Below are 21,826 nucleotides of genomic sequence, written 5' to 3' on the forward strand. Positions count from 1 at the left end.
AGAATTTTGCCGTAGGGTGCCAAGGAATCGTCCAGGTAGCGGGTGCCGAAGCCCATGATCCTGTTCACTGCCTGGCTGCAGATCCCCGCCACTGTGGCCGTGAGATGGACGGTGTAGGCAAACTGGATCTCCTGGGGGTTCACGTTGGGGCTGCTGGCTGTCAGCTCCCTCCGCACGTAGGCGTCAGCCAGGTTCTTGAAGGAGCTGTAGGACATGTCGCTGAAGAAGAGCTGCAGCCGCGCGTCCTCCCTCACCTGCGTGGGAGATAAACGCGTGGTGAGGGAAGGGCTCTGAGTGCCACCCTCGTGGTGACACCTTCGCTCCACACCAGCACTGCAGCTGGCAGAGTGTGGGAATCCATCAAATCAAGGGTTTTGGGAAAGCTGCAAAAGGCAGGCCTCAGAGACAGCAGAACTGGGATTGGAGCTAAGCAGCAGCCGTGAGATTGGTCAGCAGAAAAATGATTTAAAAAGTAGAAAAGTAAGGACAAATAGAACAATGGTCTGTGTATTAATGCTAGGCTAGAATAACTGCCTAAACTGCAGAAAAGTTTATCTAGCAAGATATTAGGAAGTTTGAAGCTTAAAAATGGAGCTCTGTGCATTGTGTTTTAAGGCTTACAAGCAGGTATTGTATTTTAAATAAGCAAGCATTGTTTTTACCACAGGTACATGTGCTTATAGTGATTGGATAGAACTACTGTCAATATAGAATATATACCATACAGATATAAATACTGTCAATGTGCTTTTGCTTTGTGTGATTGGCCAAAAAACTTATAAAGTGACTTGTAACATTGAGTTCTTCATCTGCTGCCTGGGATGTGAGCTGGTGGCATCTTCCCATTGTCATAACCATGTAATGAGACTGATGCTGGAAAATAAAACAGCTCAAGGATGTTCCACAGCAGTCCTGTCCCATTTATGATTTGTACAGAGACCCCCAGCCAGTGATAGCAGAAAACAGACAGCCAGGCACAATCACACCCAGGCAAGGAATTAAAAGTTGGCATTTCCTTATTTTCCTGAGTGTTTTCCTGCCCTGGGGAAATCAATGGTGTTGCTGTATTTATTTTACAGCAGTGCAGAGCTTGGCCCAGATTCCCTCAGCCCCACCCAGCCGTCCACAGCCCTCTCACCTCCCTGTCCAGCTCATCTCCTGCGCTCCGGAGCAGGGCAACGATTCTCTTGATGGCTTCATCTGTAGAGAGAGACACCAGGTTATCTCCCGCCCTTTCTCCAAGCCTCACACATCCAGATGTCCTGTTTAGTCCCCAGGAAAAATTCCTTGAGCAATGTTTATCTACCTCCATCCTTCAAAAACCCATTTCAGCCTATTGCCAAGGGCCTTCTTACCCTCAGCCAGCAAAAATACTCTCTTACCATTGAATTTTGTCTTTTGTGGAAGGTGTCTCTGCCCATGGCAAGGGGGCTGGAATGAGGCATTCTTTAAAGTCCTTTCCAACCCAAAACCCATTCTGGGATTCTGTGAATCTCCCTCTCTCCCAATCAAACCCTGCTGCTGAAAATCTCCCACAAAGTCTTCATCCAGCTGTCAGGACCAGGCCTGAGGCAGGGGTGGATGCCATGCAGGCTCTGCAGAGAACAAGCCTTCCCCAGTTTGTTTCCAACACTCACCAACCCCATCGGTGCTGGGGGGCTCTGGGGGCTCCCCACATTCTCCTGCCGTGTCCCCCTGGCTCTTGCTGTCCTGCACAACCTCCTGGGACACCGGGGTGTAGCATCCATCGGGCCGCTCCGCCTCTGCTGGGACACAAACGCAGAGCCAGGAGTGAGGATTGGTTCTGTCAGCGTTGACTGGTGGGGCAGAGCCGCCGTGGGAGCGGTGCCCACCCCGGATCAGCACATTCCAAAGGCGAAGGGAGCAGCTGTGACCTGCCCTGGACCCGCCAGAGCTCCTCAGGAATCCCCTGGGCTGGGGATGGTGTCCCGTGGGCTTTGCCTGCGCCCAGCCCCAAGGCAAACCTCAAGCAGCTTCACGTTGGCCTTAGAGTGGCTTGGATCTAATCTCAGGTCTCAAATGCAGGTTTTAACTAAACCACCGTGACCCTTGGTTGCCAGAGGAGGAAAGCTCATGCTTGATAACTGCTCATAGCTTGGAGTGACTGTGCTCAAAGCATGGGCAGAACAACCCTTCCTGGGGCAGCAGGATGGGGTTGGGGTCTCCAAAACCCATCCCAGGCCCCACAGAAACCTGGGAAGGGTTAGAAACCAGCACTGAACACCACGGCTTTGCCCAGGGAAGCCCAGCAGGGTCCTGCTGGCAGCAGGGGTGGGTCAGGGCTGGGCTGGGTCAGGGTTGGGATGGGTCAGGGCTGGGCTGGGGTGCCAGGGGCAGCAGGGGTGGGTCAGGGCTGGGCTGGGGTCCCACCTGTCTGGGCTGGGCTCAGGACGTGCCGCAGGGGAAGGCAGCTGGGCCGTTTGCTCCTGGGCCCGGATCCCGGCTCCTCCTCCCCGTGTTTCTTCAGGGAGAAAACCTTCTTGAGGCTGGGCTTCTTCTTCAGGGCTCTGCCCAGCGCTGGGGACGTGCTGGAATCCACTCTGTGTTTTTTGGTTCCTTCTGGTTTGGAGCCCTGAAGAGCTTTGGCATCTTTCTCCTTTGTTTTTTGCCCTGAGTTTTCCTTCTGCTCCTCAGGGCTCTTCTTCAAGAAGAGGTTTAGGAAACCTTTCAGCCAGGCTGGTTTTGAGCCTGAGCGCTGGGAAGAGTTTTTTGTGCTTTTCCTCTTGGCTTTCAGCCCCTCTTTAGGCACCTCCTGGGGAGCTTTGCTGTCATCACCCAAAGTCTCCTCCAGGTCTGGTGCTCTGAGTCTCTCCTCCTGGTCCTTCCCGGGGCTGGGTTTGGCACATGAGTATGTGCAGAAATCGCTTTCTGACCGTTGTAGCCTGTCTGTTTTCCTCCCTCGCCCTCCGTCCTTCTCCTGAAGGGTTCTTTTGGCCACCAGTGAGTTTTCATGGCAGCTCAGTGAGCGCTTGACATAAATCTCCAGCACTTTCTTGGCCTCTCTCCTGTCCAGAGAGAGGATCTTGCCCAAGGGCTGCCCCCCTATATCCCACTGGGGCATCTCCTCAGCTGGAGTCTGGGTGTTGCTGTGGAGAAAAATGACATTTTCAGTCGGGTTTTTGCCCTTCCCAGTCGGGCTGGGCCAGATGGGAACCTCCCCCATGCTGGCACGCGGGGTGCTGTGGGTGTCTGGGGTCGTTAACGCTCCTGGTTAATGATCAGTCAGTTTTATGGCCATTATCTGGGTGCTCCTGATGCAGATGGCCTACATGGGGTTTCATAAACACAGACTCGTTGGTAAAGGAACCGAAACTGTGCAGAGGGAGGAGATGGGCTGGGCATAGCCTAAAGGACAGCCTGGTCATCACCCAGGGGGGTTTTATCCAGCAAGGACATCACCCAGACACCCCCCATTATCCCATGGCAGCATGTTCCCACACTAACATGAAAAACCACACCCCAGGAGCACCCAGTGAGCCACAGAACCCAGAATTTAAGGTATTTCCTCTTAAAATATTGGCTGATAAAAATCATTCCAGCCCCTGGAGAGGCCAAGGGATGTGGGCTCCTGCAGGTGGCCTTGGTCACTTTGTGATGACACAGCCCTTCTGTGAGCTCCCACCAGTGCAGGGCTGGGAAAGGAGCTCAGAACACCAATCCCTGCCTTTCCCACCACCCTTTTTCTCTACTTTTATAAGCAAAATTCAACCAAAGATGCCCCTGTTGGAAAACCAGAGAGCCAGGATGGTGCCTTATGCTGGTTTTACCTCCATAACCATTTTTATCCTTCAGAGAACCAGACACAAATCAGACTTCTCCACCTCTGAACAGCACCAAAATCTGGCACACTTGGCTGTACAAAGCACCCTGGAGTTGGGAATCAGCCTCTGCTCAGACCCAAAAATCATCATCACAACACACAGCGCACGCACCCAGCCCACCTCAGCTGCTTTTGAGATCAGAAAATGAGCTCCCTTCATCCAAGCCAACACCAAAGCCCACCAAACCCTCAATAAAAAACCATCCCACTAAATTTAATCACGTCAAGCCCACAACCCCCATCCTACTTTGGTTGATTCCAGCACCCTGACCACAACATTGGTTATTTGCTGGTTTGGCTTTTACCTTTCCATCGTTATTTCTGCTCCTTTGGACACAGCTCAAGCCGAGCTCCTGGGCCACGGGTGCTGAGGGATCCCAGGCTCTCCTGGGAGGTGCCTTTTTATGCCCTGGTGGTGAGTTCACTCCTATTTTTAGCAGCCATTCAGGTAGGAGAGCAGCCAAGGCTTCCCCGCTGTCACCGCCCTCGTGGTGCAGATCAACGGGCGTGAGTTTCACTGGAGGGGAAAGCAATTTCCTCGTCACAAGTAGCAGCAAAACAACACGGAATCACCTGTCACCTGGTGTAAGCACTGCCCTTTGACGCCAGCTATCTCAGGCAGATGTTTGCCTTTGGGTTTGGTTTGGTTTGTTGTTTTGCACTGGGTGTGATGCCCGAAATGGGCTCCTCTGGGTTGCGTCTGTGAGGGGAAGTCTCCGCTTTCTCAGGGTTTCGGTGCAGGAAGCAGAGTGCCCTGCTCACATCCCTGGTTTCAGTGCAGGAAGCAGAGTGCCCTGCTCACATCCCTGGAGCTCCCAGGGGCCGCAGACACTTTGGGACATGGCAATGTCAGGCTCTTGCACAACCCTGGGCACAGCTGGGCTGAAATATCCCTAAAAACCACCCTGGGCACAGCTGGGCTGAAACATCCTAAAAACCATCCTGGGCACAGCTGGGCTGAAACATCTCTGAAACCCACCCTGGGCACAGCTGGGCTGAAACATCCTAAAAACCATCCTGGGCCCAGCTGGGCTGAAATATCCCTAAAACCCACCCTGGACATGGCTGGGCTGAAACATCCCTATAAACTACCCTGGACATGGCTGGGCTGAAATATCCCTAAAACCCTGGACATGACTGGGCTGAAACATCCCTATAAACCACCCTGGGTCCAGCTGGGCTGAAACATCCTAAAAGCCATCCTGGGCACAGCTGGGCTGAAATATCCCTAAAACCCACCCTGGACATGGCTGGGCTGAAATATCCCTATAAACCACCCTGGGCACAGCTGGGCTGAAACATCCCTGAAACCCACCCTGGGCTCCTTCAGACAGCCCGTGCTTCCACCCTAAAACACGAACCAGCTCTTGCCCCAAATCCTGCCCACCCCCGTGGATCCCACTGAGCCTCACCCAGGGATGGGAAATCTCCCACCAGGCAGATCTGCCCAGCCCAACACCCACAAACTGCACCCAGACCGAGCAAATCTGACACCAAAGCCCCGTTTGGCTGCCCCAATTCCCCCTCCCCTGGCTGTGGATCCTCCGGCAGGTGATTCCCGCTATTCCCCATCGCTGCTTTGCCATCTGATGGCAAAATTCCGCACTGCAGCTCGCAGGGATGGGGCGGCAGACACGCAGGCTTTGGAAATCCCCTTTGTGGAAAACCCCTGGGGAAGGTTTCCACCGGAGCAGCCCTGTTGTCAGCTGGAATTGATGTTCAGCTTTGTGTCTCCTGGATAAAAATTTCCTTTTCCTGATGCAGAGTTCAGCTTGCAATCAGGACTGGTTTATTTCTCTTTCTATAAACTCTCTGTGCTGTAATTTCCTGTGGCTGGGAGAGACCCAGACCACGTCCCTTCATTTCTCCTGAGCCCACAGGGCTGAATCAGAGTCTGCTATTGATCAGGAATTACCTGGCTCCATTTTCAGCACTCCCACCTATTGATAAATGGTGAGGAGCCTCCAGGCTGCCTCCCAGCTCTTGTCCACATCCTTCCACAAGCAGGTAGATTCCAGGGGGTGAGGAGGAGTTCCACAATCTATTTTGTTCTATAATACAAAAAGCCACATCCACTCTGGCCATGGGGGTCGATCTGGCCATCTCCAGTCTGGAGATCTTTCTTCTGGAGATTCCCCAAGGCTGAGTCCAAACACAATCCGTGTTCATGATTGCACTGGGAATCAGAACTGATGTATGGCCTCTTCCAGACACAGCCAGAAGATGGGAGAGCCAAACTCCAGGAAAAACCTTCACCTGAAATGTGATTCAGGACCGAGACCTTTACCCAAGCTCAGATCCCTCCTGAGATTTGGGAGATGTTCAAACCTAATGGGAGAGAGGCGCAAGAAAAAGATGCAGGAGGCTGAGACAAGCCAAAATCCCATTACCAGAGTGGGGACAAGAGATCTGCACCCAAACTTTTCATCCACTTTTCTTATCAGTGCTGGGAGAGAGGAGGAAGCTGTCAGGAAATGCTGCAGTGAGGGGGAGCACCAGTGCTGGGCTTGGCATCTGACCCTGGGGCAAAAGCAGAACCAAAGCCATGGGAACACAGCAGGGGAGAAGCGGCTTCTGTGCCGGAAATTGCTTCAGAAAACAGAAGAAAACCAAGGGAGAGGAATAGGAATTCCCCACATGGACCTGCAAGGGGCAGAGGGCAACAACAGGTTCAGAATTCAGGGCTCAAAGCACCTGAATTCCTTGGGAAGACACAGGCTGAGATTGGACATCAGGAAAACTCCTGTGCAGGAGGCTGGGACAACCTCAAATGGGTGTCTGGAGGGGCTGGGAATCACCTCCTTTGGGGGCTTCTGGGCTTGGCCAGACAAAGCCACAGGCAGCCTAACCTGGTGTAGGAGAACACTGTGTTTTATGGTGACCACAAAGATCCCTTCGAGCCAACAGCCAAGCATGAGCCATCAACCAGCCACGAGCCACCAACCAGGCACCAGCCACCAACCAGAAACCTGGGCACAAAAACACAGCAGCTGCAGATCTCATCCATGGTGGTGGTGTGGAGAGAAGAATCTGAACCACGGCAGGGTGTGGAGGGGAACACCTGGACCATGGCAGGGTGTTGAGGAGAACATCTGGAGCATGGCAGGGTGTAGAAGGGAACACCTAGAGCGTGGTGGGGTGTTAGGATCACCTAGACCATGGCAGGGAGTTGGGGGGAACGCCTGAGCCATGGTGCGATGTGGAGGGGAACACCTGGACCATGGTGGGGTGTGGAAGAGAACACCTGGACATGGCAGGATGTGGAAGAGAACACCTGGACCATGGTGGGGTGTGGAAGAGAACATCTGGACCATGGTGGGGTGTGGAAGAGAACACCTGGACCATGGCAGGATGTGGAAGAGAACACCTGGACCATGGTGGGGTGTGGAAGGGAACACCTGGACCATGGTGGGGTGTGGAAGAGAACATCTGGACCATGGTGGGGTGTGGAAGAGAACATCTGGACCATGGTGGGGTGTGGAAGAGAACACCTGGACCATGGTGGGCTGTTGAGGGCAGCCACTGCTCCCTGCCCCAGCCAACACATGGCCTCAGTGGAAACCTCTCAGCGCAGTTCTGCAGTTCCTCTGATCCAAGAGGGTGGTGGGCACCAGCCCCCAAAGCAAATCCTCTTTTCCTCCAGCCCTGGGTGTGGTTTTTGGTTTTGAGCAATGAGCAATGCCCTGCCCCAAACACCAGCAGGTGTGGGGTTGCTGAAGGGTGGCTGATGTTCTCCAGGGAATGAAGCCCTGGAAACCTCTGGGAAAGCCCACATGAGGCACCTGTCTGTGTTTCACAGCCCCTGAACCCCAGAAGTCACCAAGAGCCGTGTGCTGTCCCTCCCCACACCCCCACACCAAACTCCCTGGCACAAGCAGGGTTATTTCATTGTTTACTGACAGGGATGGGTTCCTGTTCCAGGAAAGCTGCAGGTTTACAGCACTCCTGCTCTGTATGGCACAGGGAAAGGCAGGTATTGCTCCAGGAGGTACATGAGACCTTCCTAGGAGCTTTCCAACTCATTCCAACCCATCCCTGCAAAGGTGCCTTTGGATTGTCACCCCACAAAACCCCTCTGGAGCTGCTCAGGGAGGCACAGGGAGGGTTGAGGGCTTTTGGCAGCTTCCCAGCCAGGAAAGGAAATCCCCAGCCAAGCCCAGGGTGATCTTTGGTCATCATGGGAAAGCAGGAGAAGAGAGGTCACCCCACACACTCCCTGTGGGCACAGCACAAGAGCCAGGGCCACCAACTGTCACCTGCCCCAGCAAACCAAACACAGGTGGAGAAGGGATCTCAGGAGCCATCAGGGCTGGTTCTGTTGCAAGAAAGTGGAGGGGAAAGAGGAGATGAGGAAAAATGCACCCATGGGTGCCTATCCCAGGAGCAGCACAGGGCCTGGATGTTACAGCTCCCAAGGAAGGAGATCTGCTCTCCCACCAAAGCTGAAGGATTTCACCCCGAGAAAGAGTTGGTTTGACTCTTCCTTGGGACAAAAAGCATCCTTTGGGGAGGGAAGGATGAGGTTTGGGTGCTTCACTGCCCCTCCCTGCCGTGGAGCATCCCCAGCTGCAGCTGGGTGGGTGCTGGGAACATGCAGCCCCTCTCTCAGCAGGGACTGTGCCTCCCTTCCCTCCCTTCCCAGCCAGGATCTCCCCCAGGCTGTGCCCTCACACTCATTTCCCCACTGGAGCTCCTCGTTTCCTCCTCCTCCATCACTCAGATTCTCAAGCCCCTCTGTTCTGACACTGAGCCGGTGATTTTTTCTGGAAGTGAAATATTTCCAGAGATGTTGCCCTGCTGAAGCTTTGCCATCCAGCCACCACCCATCCCACCACTGTCTCTTACTGGCTACTGCCCACACAGCATCTCAGGCTGCAGGTGTGCAGTCGTTCTGCAGGACCAAGACCAGTTACAGCCAAAGGAATTGTACTTTCAGGTTGGCAGTAAACAGTTTTGGTGGAAACCTCATGGTGCAACCACATGTTTTGTGCTATGCTCACCCTGCTGAGCAGCTCAGACTGGTGGCCTCTGCCTTAGCAGCTGCCAAAAGATGTTGGGGAGATGTGGGTGCCCACAGGAGCTGGTTTTACAGGAGGAAAGCTTGGATTTCCCAATTTCAGACCTTCAGCAAGAAGTGAGATTTTCACCCTTACAGTCACAGCATTTTATTTCCTCTATGGAAAGCAAAGTGAAAACAGTAGTGGGTATTTTCTGTTTTCACACACTCACATACAGACACTCTGTTCACTTCAGGTATTCCTGCTTCAAACTCAAAACAAATATTCACATATCTGACCATGGGTGGGGTCATATTTGTTACTGGCTTTGTTTCTTGTCACATTATTTAATCACAAAATTAATTACAGAAGTCGTTACCTGGAGAGAAAGGAGTTAGAGTGAATACCAGCTTTGGGCAACCATGGAGCTGCAGCCAGGCCTGATCCAGGCAGGTGTTTCAGCACAATCCTGACCTCAATCCCAGGAGCAGCCTCACAGGAGCAGAGATTGCAGCATGCACCAGGTTTGCAATGTGCCCTCACTCACAGCTGGCTCACAGCTCCCACTGCCCAAGCAGAGCAGCAGATGCTCAGCCCAAACTCCTGCTCTGCTCATCTCCCTGGGAGAACAGAGGGATCCTTCCCACAGGTTTGGACCTTAAAGATAAGCATCAAAATTTCACAGCAAAAATATCACATTTCCTTCCAAAGAGCAGGAGAGGAGCCAGCAGAGGAGCAGCCCACACACCCCCCTGTGCTTTGGGCTGGGGGCACCTTCTGGGTGTTCTTTGCTAACAAAACCCCAGAGATGGCCCAGTTTGGCTCACAGCAGCCTTTGAAATCCAGGCCAGCTCTGTGGACTTCTGTGCAGGAGAGGCAGGAGACACCAACGCTGCCAGCAAAGCACAAGGGTCCCTGTGATGCTCTCAAGTGAGGCCTCCAAAGATTTACTGTGCTGAAACCTCCACTGGGTCTTCCTTCAAATCTTCATGGTCCTCATTCTCCAGCTGCTCCAGTTTGCTGGATTTCTCATGCACAGCCTCCCCAGGAGTCTTCAAAAACCTGAAATAGATTTTTGTGGTGACTTTAAGGGCATGTCCAAACCCAGCCCCAAACCTGTAAATGCTGGAGCCTTTGCCCTCAACAAGGACAGGTTGGATGGGGCTTGGAGCAACTTGGGAGCGTGAAAGGTGCATGGTAGGGGTGGAATGAGATGAACTTTGAGATTTCTTCCAACCCAAACCCTTCCATGAGTCTGTGATCAGCTGAGCTCTGGAGCTCAGAGGGGATTTGCCATCCCTGGGCTTTGCTGAGGATCCCAGGAAGCCCTGAGGTCCCAGCTGGCACAGGACAGAGCCTGGACAAACCCACTGGGGTGTGTGCAGGGGAGGATGCTGCTGGATGAAGCAGCTGCCAACATCTGGAGCTCATGGCCTTCCCGTGCCCCATCCATGCCACCATTTCCCTGCTCTGCTTCACCTCACCTGAACAACAGCTTCTGCCCTGGCTCCTTCTTGATGATGTTGAGTTTGTAGTAGTGTCTGAGAGCTCGTGACATCTTCTCATAGGTCATGTTCATCCGGTTCTGGAAGGAGAGAAGGATTGTGGGGTGTTGAGCAAGAAACCCAGAGCCACAAGTCTTGCTCTGGTTCTGTGTGCAGCAGGGCCACACATGGGACATTTGAGGGGGTTTGGGGCACTGTGGGTCTGCAGTGTGGGTCCCTACCCCAGACTGGCTTCATGGTTTCCTTTCCAAGAGGTGAGAAAGTCCCACTTTAACCACCAGGCTGGCATCTCCCACTAACCTGTCAGGAGCCAGGACATCCCTCTGGCTGTCCTGAGCAGCCCAGACCCTGCCAGGGGGCTCACAGACCCTGGCACAGATCCCAAAACACCTGTGGGTTTGATTATGACCCATGGAGCAAATTACCAACCTTGTATGAAGATCTGCAAGCCACAACAGTTTAGGTAGAATAATAGTGAAGTTATCACAGGGTGGGAAAGTAGATTTTAGGGTTTCTGGTATGGGGGTTCAGGAGGCAAGATGGAGGGAACTGGGCATGTCCAGCCTTTCCCCTTCTTCTTCTTGGCCTCCATCTTCTGCTGTGATGTTGGCACTTACAGATTGGTTTAGAGTAGAAGCTCACTGTCTAACACAGGTGATAGGTATTGGGAAGTAATTGTAAATATTGTAGATGTAGTTTTTAGTATAAAGACATAACACTGCCCTGTGAACAGGCAGAGTGCCTGGAACTGTCCTGCTGGACGGACCTGGGCAGGAGAAAAAAATTTTATAGATAAGATACAATAAACAACCTTGAGACCGAGAACTGAGAGTTCTGACTCCTTCTTCAATCACTGGGCAGGGAAAAGAGACTTTCCAACTTTTCTCGGGGTCACTCTGACCTGCTAGAGATCCCGACATTAACCCTACACCCCCCATGTCCCCCTCCCCAGCCCTGGGCCGTGATCTCTAGGGAACAGCTCATGAAAGGGACATGCAGGGATGCCAAACTCCTTCTCAGGGATGCCAAACTCCCTGTCAGGTGCACTCACCTTGTGGTTGCCCCAGAGCCGGGCCAGCCCGTTGGGGTTGACGACGCGGAACACCTTGGCCTCCCTGTCCTCCCACCTGATGTAGGGCTCGTAGCGGCGGTCGGCCAGCAGCTGGTACACGTACTCCCAGAGCAGCCTGCAGTCTGAGCAGGGGCAGCTGCTGGGCACAGAGCTGCCACCCTGCCAGCCTGCCCCAGCAGCACTATTGCACATTTAGAGCAACAATGTCCCAACCCAGGCGTGGAACTCGGTGCATCCCTCTGGGTGTCCAGAGTTCCCCAGGACCCCGCTGGAGGCTCAGAGCACACAGCCCAGAGCACCTGGGGATTTGATTGTGACCCCTGGAGCAAACTGCCAGCTTTGTATGAGGACCTGAAAGTCACTGAACTTTAAACAGTATAATAATAAAATGATCACAGGGTGAAAATGTAGATTTTAGGAGTTTTGGTATGGGGGTTATGGGGACAAGATGGAGGAACTTGGGCGTGTCCAGCCTTTCTCCTTCTTCTTCTTCTTCTTCTTCTTCTTCTTCTTCTTCTTCTTCTTCTTCTTCTTCTCCATTTTCTGCTGTGATGTTGGCACTTTGGGATTGGTTTAGAGGAGAAGTGCACTGTCTAACACAGGTGATGGGTATTGGGAATTAAGTGTAAATATGTTATATGTAGTTTGTAGTATAAAAAGACAACACAGAGTGCCTGTGGCTGCCCTGCTGAGCAGATCTCGGCTGGGCAGAAAGAAAATTTTATAGATAAGAATTAATAAACAACCTCAAGACCGAAAACTGAAGAGCTCTGACTCGTTCTTTGGATGTGCGGGCCAAAACAGAGACATCCTGCACATCTCAGGGCAGCAATTAACAACCAGAAACCTGAGAGCCAGGAAATCCCTCTGGCTGCCCTGGAGGGCTCCAGCCCCTGCCCAAGGGGCTCAGAGACCCTGGCACAGAGCCCAAGACCCCCATGCCTTTGGTTTAGCCCTTGGAAAAAACAATTACCAAGCTTTATATGAAGAATTACAAGCCAAGAGAGTTTAAGTAGAATAATAGTTGGTCACAGGGTGTTGCCCTGATTTTTTAAGAATTTCAAAGCCTTCTGATGTTCACATTCTTATAGCAAACTTTCTCACACATTTTCTATAAATAACTTATTGATTTGCATTCTTTTATAGAAGAGAAATTTGATGGATTGTTGGTTTGTCCAGTGTCATTGGAGAGGTGGCACTTTCACCCTCCAATACACTGCCTCTTTTAGAAAACTATAAATGTTAGAGCCAGGAAATAAACTTCCCTTTTCTTCTCACCTTGAGAGCAGCAGTGTGTGAGCTCGTGTTGTTTCATGTCCTATAGTGATGACATCAAGGTGAAAAATAGATTTTTTAGCATGAGGGTGTTTTAGCATGTGGGTTCAGGGGGCAAGATGGAGGAATCTGGGCATGTCCAGCCTTTCTCCTCCTTCTTCTTCTTCTTGGCCTCCATCTTCTGGGTGATGTTGGCACTTTTGGATTGGTTTAAGGTAGAAGCTCACTGTCTAACACAGGTGATAGGTATTGGGAAGTTACTGTAAATAATGTACACATAGTTTTTAGTATAAAAAGACAACACCAGTATGCCTCAAGCTGACCTGCAAGACAGACCTTGGTGGGTCAGAGAAAGAATTTTATAGATCAGAAACAATAAACAACCTTGAGAAGGAGAATAGAAGAGCTCTGACTCCTTCAACTGCCAGGCTGGGAAAAGAGACTTTCTAATGCATCTTGGGGTCACTGCGACCTGCAGAGATTCTGAGATGACAATTATCACTACAGTCACTGTCACTAAGACAATTGTCACTAAATAACATGCCACACAGCTCTTCCCAGGTGAAAACAGAGTTTTTAATTGCTGACTCTAACATTTATAGATTGCTAAAAGTGACAGTGCCACCTCTCCAATGACACTGGACAAACCAATAGTTCGTAAATTTTTAGTCCTCCATAAAATAATGCAAAACAGTAAGTTATTTATGTAAAGAGTGTGAGAAAGTTTGTTATAAAAATGTAAACATCAGAAGGCTTAGAAAAACTTTAAAAATCAGGGCAACACAATAAATATGAGAAGAGCACAGAGCTCAGGCACAGCACTTTTACTGTGAGATCTCAGAGCAATTACAATTTTTCAGGTGGGGAAACCGAGGTGGAAAAGCACGGAGTGAGGGGGAAGGAGACAGATGGGCAGACAGGACAAAGCACCATCTCATTTCCCCAAGGAACAAGGCTGTAAATTCATAATTACCTGCAATTTTCCCATCCACTGGGGCCGACAGGGTAGCAGGGAAGGAGCAGATGGCACCTGGACTCTCTGAGCTGTGGTGGGAGAGGTTCAGTGGCTGCCTGTGGCTGTGGAACAGGGGCTGCTCTGCACAGCCCAGCCACGAGGAAACAGCTGGGGCAGCCTCAGCACTGCAGTCTGCACCTGCAAAAAAAAAAAAAAAAAACTAATAAAATAAACCCCTAATAATCACCCTGTGGTTCATTAGGGTCCCAGACTTTGCACAGCCCTGAAACAGGAGGGGAGGGACAGCCTGGGGTGGTTTTCAGGTGGGATCAGCCCACAGAGGAGGAGGATGCTGAGGAAAGCCTGGGATTTTCCAAAGGCTGGAGCAGCACAAAGTCCAGGGGGGTTAGAGGAGATGTCAGGTAGGGTAAGGGTCAGATGAAGAAAAACTGGTAGAGGAAAATGCCCGAGAGCAGAGGCACCCCCTGGTAAATTGTTGTGGGGATGCAATATGTTATTTACATTGCATAGGAACCAGTAAAGAGCCCAGGGAAGTGCCCCCGGATCCACCTCCACACACATCCACCTTCTGACACCAATCCAACCCACCCCAACTCCTACCTGGCCCCCTCAAGGACATGAAGAAGCCTCGCTGCCCCCCACCAACCTCACCTGGGCCCCCTCCCCACCCCACCCCCTGACCCAGCATCTCTGTGTAAGCTCAGCCCAGCTCCTCAGCCCTTTCCATGCTGCAGGGCTGATCTCCAGCAGGGCTGTGCCTCTGCCTGGCTTTGACCCTCCCTGACCCAAATCTCAACCTGCAGGCAGGTTTCTGAGGGAATTCACAGCATTGCCAGTTTGCCACAGACCCCACAGCACTGGTTCTGAGCTGCTGCATCACTCCAAACTCCCCAGCTGCCCTGGGCTTGGCTGGGCCTGGGTGCCTCTCTCCAGGGGTGTGGGATGGTTTCAGCAGGCTGAGCTCCAAGCCCCAGGTGTGTGCAGCCAGGCAGGTTCTGCCTGCTGGACACTGCTGCCCTCCCAGGGTATTTTTCCCCCATCATACCTTCCTCTGTGCTCCTGGCTTTCCTGAAGGGTGAGTTCAGCAAGGGGCTGCACACCAGAGCTCTTCTCTGAGTTTTAATGAACTGGAGGATTTCATACAGCACGTCCCCTGCAGGGAGGGAAACTCTGCTCAGATGCCTTTGGATAATGGTTTGAATTATGTTGTGAGATTCTGAACTACAGAGTGTGGGTTATTCCCCATCCCAAAGTGTTGGAATGTTGGGGGACACAAGACAGAGGATGGACTTTGGACCTGGTTAACAAAAGAGATTTGATAACAGGATGCCTTGGCAAAAACAAATGGAACTTTGAAAATTAGACCTGAAGAAAGAAAATCCCATTAAACTCTGCCAGCAGGAGATGTTGTTATTTGCATAAGTTTGTGTATGTGATTTTAACCTAATCATTGCAGGACACATTACTAGTCTCCCTGAAATAGTACATAAGTGTTTGTATCCCATAATAAAATGGAATTCTGATCACCAAGTTAGTCTCCCCGTCTCTCTCCATCACACCAAAGTATTTGCAGTTCAGATGGACCAGGGAAAGGAAGAGCTGTCCTCATCTCCAGCTCAAAACCTGCTCTGCTGGGACCCACTGAGCCCTCTCAGCAGAGCACTCCCTGTGCTGGGATGGTGCTCACAAACCCCTGGGTCCAACCTGAGCTGGGAGCTTGGTATCTGAAATCCTCCTTGGTGAGGGTGCACAAGGCTTTGCTGTTCATTTCAAACTTAATACCCCATGGATATCTTATTTCAAGGTATCAAGTAACCAAGAGCCTTTCAGATTAAACAACAGGATCAAACACCTATAGTGCTAGCAACACGTTAGAGAAAATTAAATAGAAAATAAACTTTATCTGTTTTTTAAGTTACCCATTAACTTGACCATTGTAAGATTTTTAAAGTTTCTGTGGCTTCCTGGAATGTGCACCATGTGTATTTTGCATGATGGAAAGACAATGAACAAGCAGAGACCTGAGCTCCTACTGCCCAGTGCTGCACTCCCTGGACTTCACTGGCTTTGATGCAGCCACAAGAGTGCCTGGATCCCCACCTTGTGCTGTGAAGGTGCTCACAAGCCCCTGGGTCTCACCTGAGCTGGGAGCTCGGTGTCTGAAGTCCTCCTTGGTGAGGATGCACAAGGCTTTGCCATTCATTTCAAACCTGCTCTGCTCAGTGGGCCGCAGGGAATATTCCCTCTCAGCCCATCGCAGCCAGTGGATCACATCGTCCTTGCTCCACAGGGAGGGCTGGATTCCTGAAACCAGGAAAACACCTCTGTTCTCAAACTGCTGAGTGGCAGAGTTGGGCTTCTTCTCCATCACCAAAACTTTCCCTCTGTATTAAGCGCTCACAGGTCAAAAACACCACAAAGAGAGAAAATGAACCCTGAGGAAGCCTTGTCCCTCTTGCCAGCAGGGAATGGTCCCTGGGTGGGACACTGTGACCGTGTTCACAGGGGTTTTAGGATGAGGGAAGAGATGAGGATCTGGCTCCATGTTTCAGAAGGCTTGATTTATTATTTTATGATATATATTATATGAAAACTATACTAAAAGAATAGAAGAAAGGATTTCATCAGAAGGCTAGCTAAGAATAGAATTAGAAGGAATGATAACAAACGCTTTATCTCGGACTCTCTGTCCGAGCCAGCTGACTGTGATTGGCCATTAATTAGAAACATCTAACATGGGCAAATCAAAGATCTACTTGTTGCACTCCACAGCAGCAGATAATTACTGTTTACATTTTGTTCCTGAGGCCTCTCAGCTTCTCAGGAGGAAAAATCCTAAGGAAAGGATTTTTCATAAAAGATGTCTGTGACACCATGGCTGTGCCCACCCTGTCCCATCCCCTGGCAACTCCCTTTTGGGCAGCACTGACTTGCTTAACCTCTACTCACTCAGCCTCCCTGGAAGTCTGAAGATCTGCCCGGTGCTGATGGGTGAGGGTCTGGCCTGGGATGAGGGTGGTACTGACACTGCCACCACAGGGCTGGAGGAGCTGATGGTCACCTTGCCCTGGGGAAGAGATCAGATATATCAGTGGGGAGAAATTCTGGTCCTGCCTTTGCTTTGGAGGTGCCTCTATGTCCTGGATTGCCAAGCAGATTGTGTTTATTTGCCATCTGTATGGCAGCTGTCTTCTGTTCAGTGGGCAGTTTTCCTTATCTCTTCCACAATCTCTTCTCCCTCCAAGGAGACATCTGCTGATAACAGCCATTGAATGTTCCTGCATGGCTGATAAGAACTACAGCATCCCATTGGGAGATGTGAGCCCAGAGGGAGGAGCCAAGCATTCCTACATGGATATAATCTGGAGATTCTGCAACACCAGCACAGCTTCTGCACTGGATTGCCCAGAGGAACAGCAGCTGCCTCTTCTTCCCCTGGATCTTCAGAGGCAGAGACTGCACCTTTCTCCAGGATCCCTGCTCCAGCAGAACCAGCCCTGACACTGCAGGAGGGCTGAGCCACAATTCCAATGGGACTGCTGCCAGCACCCTGACCCACAGGGTGTCAGGCTGGGTTCTGATTCTGGCAGTGTTGTTCTAGTGCACTGCATTGTTTATTGTTGTATTCACATTGCTGTACAATTATATTTCCTGAGTCTCATAGCTTCTCTCGATGGTCTTCTCACGGCAGATCTTCACAGCAGTGGTGTTGTTGCTTCTTGGTCAGGGCTCCTCTCCCCGGCTCTCCCTGACCACCCCGCCCCCTTTTATCTCAGCTCTTTCCACGGGCTACAGCTGCTGCCCAATCAAGGACATCACAGCTGCAGCCCATTTACAATAACTAGAACCAGGGCGGGGTCACTAATACAATAGAGAGATCTTCAACTGCCATACCTATACTTACAATACATAAGTTAACTCAGGCCCCCACATTTCCCCCTTTACTTTTACCAATTCTACAATTACAATATACATATCTGTCCCAGCTCTCAGGCTGCCACAGCTCGCAGCTGTCTTTACTTCTGTAGTCCCAGCTCTCAGGCTGCCACAGCTCGCAGCTGTCTTTACTTCTGTAGTCCCAGCTCTCAGGCTGCCACAGCTCGCAGCTGTCTTGAATACATACATAGAATATATACATATCCTCCTCTTTTTTTTTTTTTTTTTTTCTTTTTTTTTTTTTTTTTTTTTTCCTTTTTTTTCTTTTTCTTTTTTTTTTTTTCCTTTTTCTTTTTTTTCCTTTTTTTTCTTTTTCTTTTTTTTTTTTTTTTTCTTCTTTTTTTTTTCTTTTTTACTTCTAGCAACTTTATAACTACAATACACATATTTATTTTAGCTCTCAGGCTACTACAGCTCGCAGCTGTCTTTAAACACACACACAAATCCCTAGATGTTCTATATTTTAGAGACCCAGCTCTCAGCTGTCCTGAATACATACTTTACAGTCCCAGCTCTCGGCTGTCCTTTCTTCTGGAGTCTCAGCTCTCGGCTGTCCTTTCTTCTGTCCCAGCTCTCTGGCTGCCACAGCTCGCAGCTGTCTTTACTTCTCGAGTCCCAGCTCTCTGCTGTCCTATCTTCTGTCCCAGCTCTCTGGCTGCCACAGCTCGCAGCTGTCCTATCTTCTGTCCCAGCTCTCTGGCTGCCACAGCTTGCAGCTGTCCGGGGGATTCCATACCTTCTTTCCTTGGCTGCATGTTCGAATCACGTCGGGGTCACCAGATGTTGTATTCACATTGCTGTACAATTATATTTCCTGAGTCTCATAGCTTCTCTCGATGGTCTTCTCACGGCAGATCTTCACAGCAGTGGTGTTGTTGCTTCTTGGTCAGGGCTCCTCTCCCCGGCTCTCCCTGACCACCCCGCCCCCTTTTATCTCAGCTCTTTCCACGGGCTACAGCTGCTGCCCAATCAAGGACATCACAGCTGCAGCCCATTTACAATAACTAGAACCAGGGCGGGGTCACTAATACAATAGAGAGATCTTCAACTGCCATACCTATACTTACAATACATAAGTTAACTCAGGCCCCCAGATACACATTCACTCAGCCCCCTACAGTTTATTTTATCCTTTTTTTTCCTTCCCTGGTAAAGAACTGTTATTCCTGCTCCCATATCTTTGCCTGAGAGCCCCTTAATTTAAAATTTATAGCAATTTGGAGGGAAAGGTTTATATTTTCCATTTCAGGGGAGGCTCCTGCTTTCCTTAGCAGACACCTGGCTTTCCAAACCAAGACACTCCACCTGCTCCAGTATTTCCTAACTGGTTTCTCATAGCAGTGTGATGTGATGTGACATGTGATGTTTTTGCATTAAGGATGAATAAAGTGACAAAACCTCTTAGGTTCTTAGAAGGTAAATGTAAATTTTATTAGACACTATTTATTCTTTTATAGATAGCTATGATAAAGTTGGACTTGATTGGTCTTTAATTAATACTCTTTATGCTATTGGTTAATTAGGAATAGCACCCTTCTTGTAAATATTTTATAAGTAAATAATATGTTTAAAACACTAGTTGTAAAGATTAAGGATTGTTTTAATTCTTTCCCCAAGAATTCTTTCCCTCAAGAATTACTTTCTCAAACTTCCCAGAGTAATGCTTGGGAAAGTTTATCTGATTCTTTCTCTGATCAGACTTTCAGCACCCATGGATGTGATGTGTTGTCTACATCTCTTCCTCACACTTTTCCAGTCCCTGGTCACCAAGAGATCCTTTCTCCAGGTCTTTAGCAGAGGAACCTGCCCTCATTCAGGCTCTGGATGGGGATTACCCATCCCCACTCCCCATGGCTGCAGGGAAGTGGGAGATGGAGCTGAGGCTGGCAGAGTCTGCAGTGCCTGTGCTCCTGCAGGACCCTCTGATGCTCAATGGATGCTCAAGGTTTTAGGGGACCACTTCAGTTCTTTAGAGCTGTTAAAATAAACCTGGCAGCAGTGTTTTGATTTTTGAAAACACCATATGGAGAGGGATCTCTCACTCTCCCCAGGGATCATTTGGGCATAAGTGGGAATGGCCATCCCATGGTTTAGGGGGATGCAATCTCCTCTTGCTCACTCTCCATGGAGTTCTGGCCCCCTCAAGAATTACTTTTCCCTCTCAGCCAGGGCATGTGAGCCAGAAGGGAGCTCAGATGCTGCTTCCAGCCACATCCAGATCTTGAAATATTACTGGCAGCCAGGCAGATAATGTTTCCCCTTAAAAACCTATTAATGTGGATCCCAGCGATTTCTCAGCTTCGCTCACTGGAAAATTAACAATTTTGCTGTCAAATGGTATTTTCTGAAGCAGTTACCAACTCTGAGCACTTCAGGCCTTTGCAGGTGATTTAGAGCAGCCACCCCCTGACTGTGTGTGCAGGCAGAGGAGTTGAGCCCTCTGAAAATGAGGGGTGAGGAGATGGGAGCCGGACACATCTTAAAGGCAAAGCTGAAGCTCCCAAAATCAGGACAAGAGGAGACAGGAGCAATACAGTGCATCAGTACAGGGGAAAATGCTTCCCTGGGAGTTACACCAGGCTGTTGTGAGGATTGCTGAATCCTGAATTCTGAAATTCTTGAACATTTCAGAATTATCCTTCTGAAAAAGAAGGACAATTTGGTGGTCACTGGATTGGATTTAAAAAGCAGGCAGCTACATGACACTGCATGAGGAGAACAGTGAGACTCCAGAATAAACTCTGAGCAGGCTTGGCAGCAACAAAAACTGTCTTTCAGATTCACTCTAAGCAACAAGCTATGGGGAAAATAAAAGTGAAAGAAATCAGCAGTGTATTTTGTCTAGAACTCTCTAAAAGTTATTTTAATTTTCTCCTATTGTTGTGACTCTTTTACAAACGAGATTTACAGTAAAACCAGAACAAATCTGGTATTTTTCTTGCTCCTAAATATGTATAGGCCTTGAGATACATTCTGAATTTTTATTGTATTATACTAATTTTATGTTCTTGCTTTTATCCCTGCTTAGCTGCTTTCAGACTTTTCTGAGATGGTTTTCTTTTTTTTGCTTCAAGAGGAAATACTGTCCTTGGGGGTGTTTGAGTGGGAAAGTGAGAAAAAGCAGGATGGAAAGGAGCCCCCAGATGTGTGAGAGGAGCTTTTTGCTCAGAACCCAATGGGGGAACATTGGCTGCTCTGTGAGGCTGTTTGGAGGTGGGGTAGGGGCTCACCCTCCAGGGCATGAACTTCCAGCAAATTTTGTCCTGGTTTAGGGCAAATTTGTGAGAAATGAGCACCAAGAGCCAACAAATACAGCAGCCTTATTGCCACTTCTATAAATTGTGTACTCTGCCAGTTCTGGAGTGCAGTGTTAAACCTCTGCGGACAGATGCCAACAGCAATCCTGCTGAAACCTGACAAAGCAACAGTTTCAACTGTTTTCTGTACTCCACAAACATTGCTTCACCTTCACCCTCATTTTCAAAATCATATTCTACATCATATATCAACTTTTTCGCAGCATCCAACACGATTTACCTCTACATTATTAGCTTTTTGTTGTTCTGCCAGTCTGAAGGCACAGAACATCATACCCAGCATAAACAGAACAACGAGTGAGGATTCAAGCATCATAACGAGCCCGAAGGGAGGAGGAGAAATCCCGAGAGGGGCCGGGAGGAGGGAGGACAGGGACCGGGGCCGGCTCCTACCTGCATGGCCGGCCCGGTGCGAGCGGAGCCCGCCGCGCTCCGCGCCCGTCCCCGCGCCGCGATCCCGGCCAAAACCGAAATCGAAACGAGCGGGAGCCCCGGGAGGCCGGAGAGCAACGGGGGCAGCGCCCGGGGCCGGGTCCTGCTCCCCCCGCCCCCGCCGGGGAACCGCGGCTCGGCCCGCTCCGCCCGGTACCGGTACCGGGGAACCTCCTGCTCCCGGGGCTCTGCTCCGTACCGGTACCGGTACCGGGAAACCTCCTGATCCCGGGGCTCGGCTCCATAACGGTACCGGGGAACCTCCTGATCCCGGGGCTCTGCTCCGCCCGGTACCGGGGAACCTCCTGATCCCGGGGCTCTGCTCCGTACCGGTACCGGTACGGGGAAACCTCCTGATCCCGGGGCTCTGCTCCGTACCGGTACCGGGGAACCTCCTGCTCCCGGGGCTCTGCTCCGCCCGGTACCGGGGAACCTCCTGCTCCCGGGGCTCTGCTCCGTACCGGTACCGGGAAGC

At 50.5% G+C, this 21,826-nt stretch overlaps 1 protein-coding gene across 1 annotated transcript; it reads right to left on the bottom strand.

Moving 5' to 3' along the window:
- Positions 1-9,017: 9,017 nt before the first annotated feature.
- On the bottom strand, positions 9,018-21,335 carry ETV7 (ETS variant transcription factor 7). Its single transcript, XM_063177892.1, has 8 exons — positions 21,313-21,335; positions 16,616-16,733; positions 15,806-15,970; positions 14,712-14,819; positions 13,664-13,843; positions 11,395-11,537; positions 10,323-10,423; positions 9,018-9,900 (listed from the first exon to the last, which is right to left on the bottom strand). The coding sequence occupies exons 1-8, from the start codon at positions 21,316-21,318 to the stop codon at positions 9,786-9,788; spliced, it is 936 nt and encodes a 311-aa protein (XP_063033962.1). The 5' UTR covers positions 21,319-21,335; the 3' UTR covers positions 9,018-9,785.
- Between the last annotated feature and the right edge of the window lie 491 nt (positions 21,336-21,826).

The sequence above is a fragment of the Melospiza melodia genome, chromosome 28 (assembly GCF_035770615.1).
Source record: "Melospiza melodia melodia isolate bMelMel2 chromosome 28, bMelMel2.pri, whole genome shotgun sequence".
Taxonomy (NCBI): domain Eukaryota; kingdom Metazoa; phylum Chordata; class Aves; order Passeriformes; family Passerellidae; genus Melospiza; species Melospiza melodia.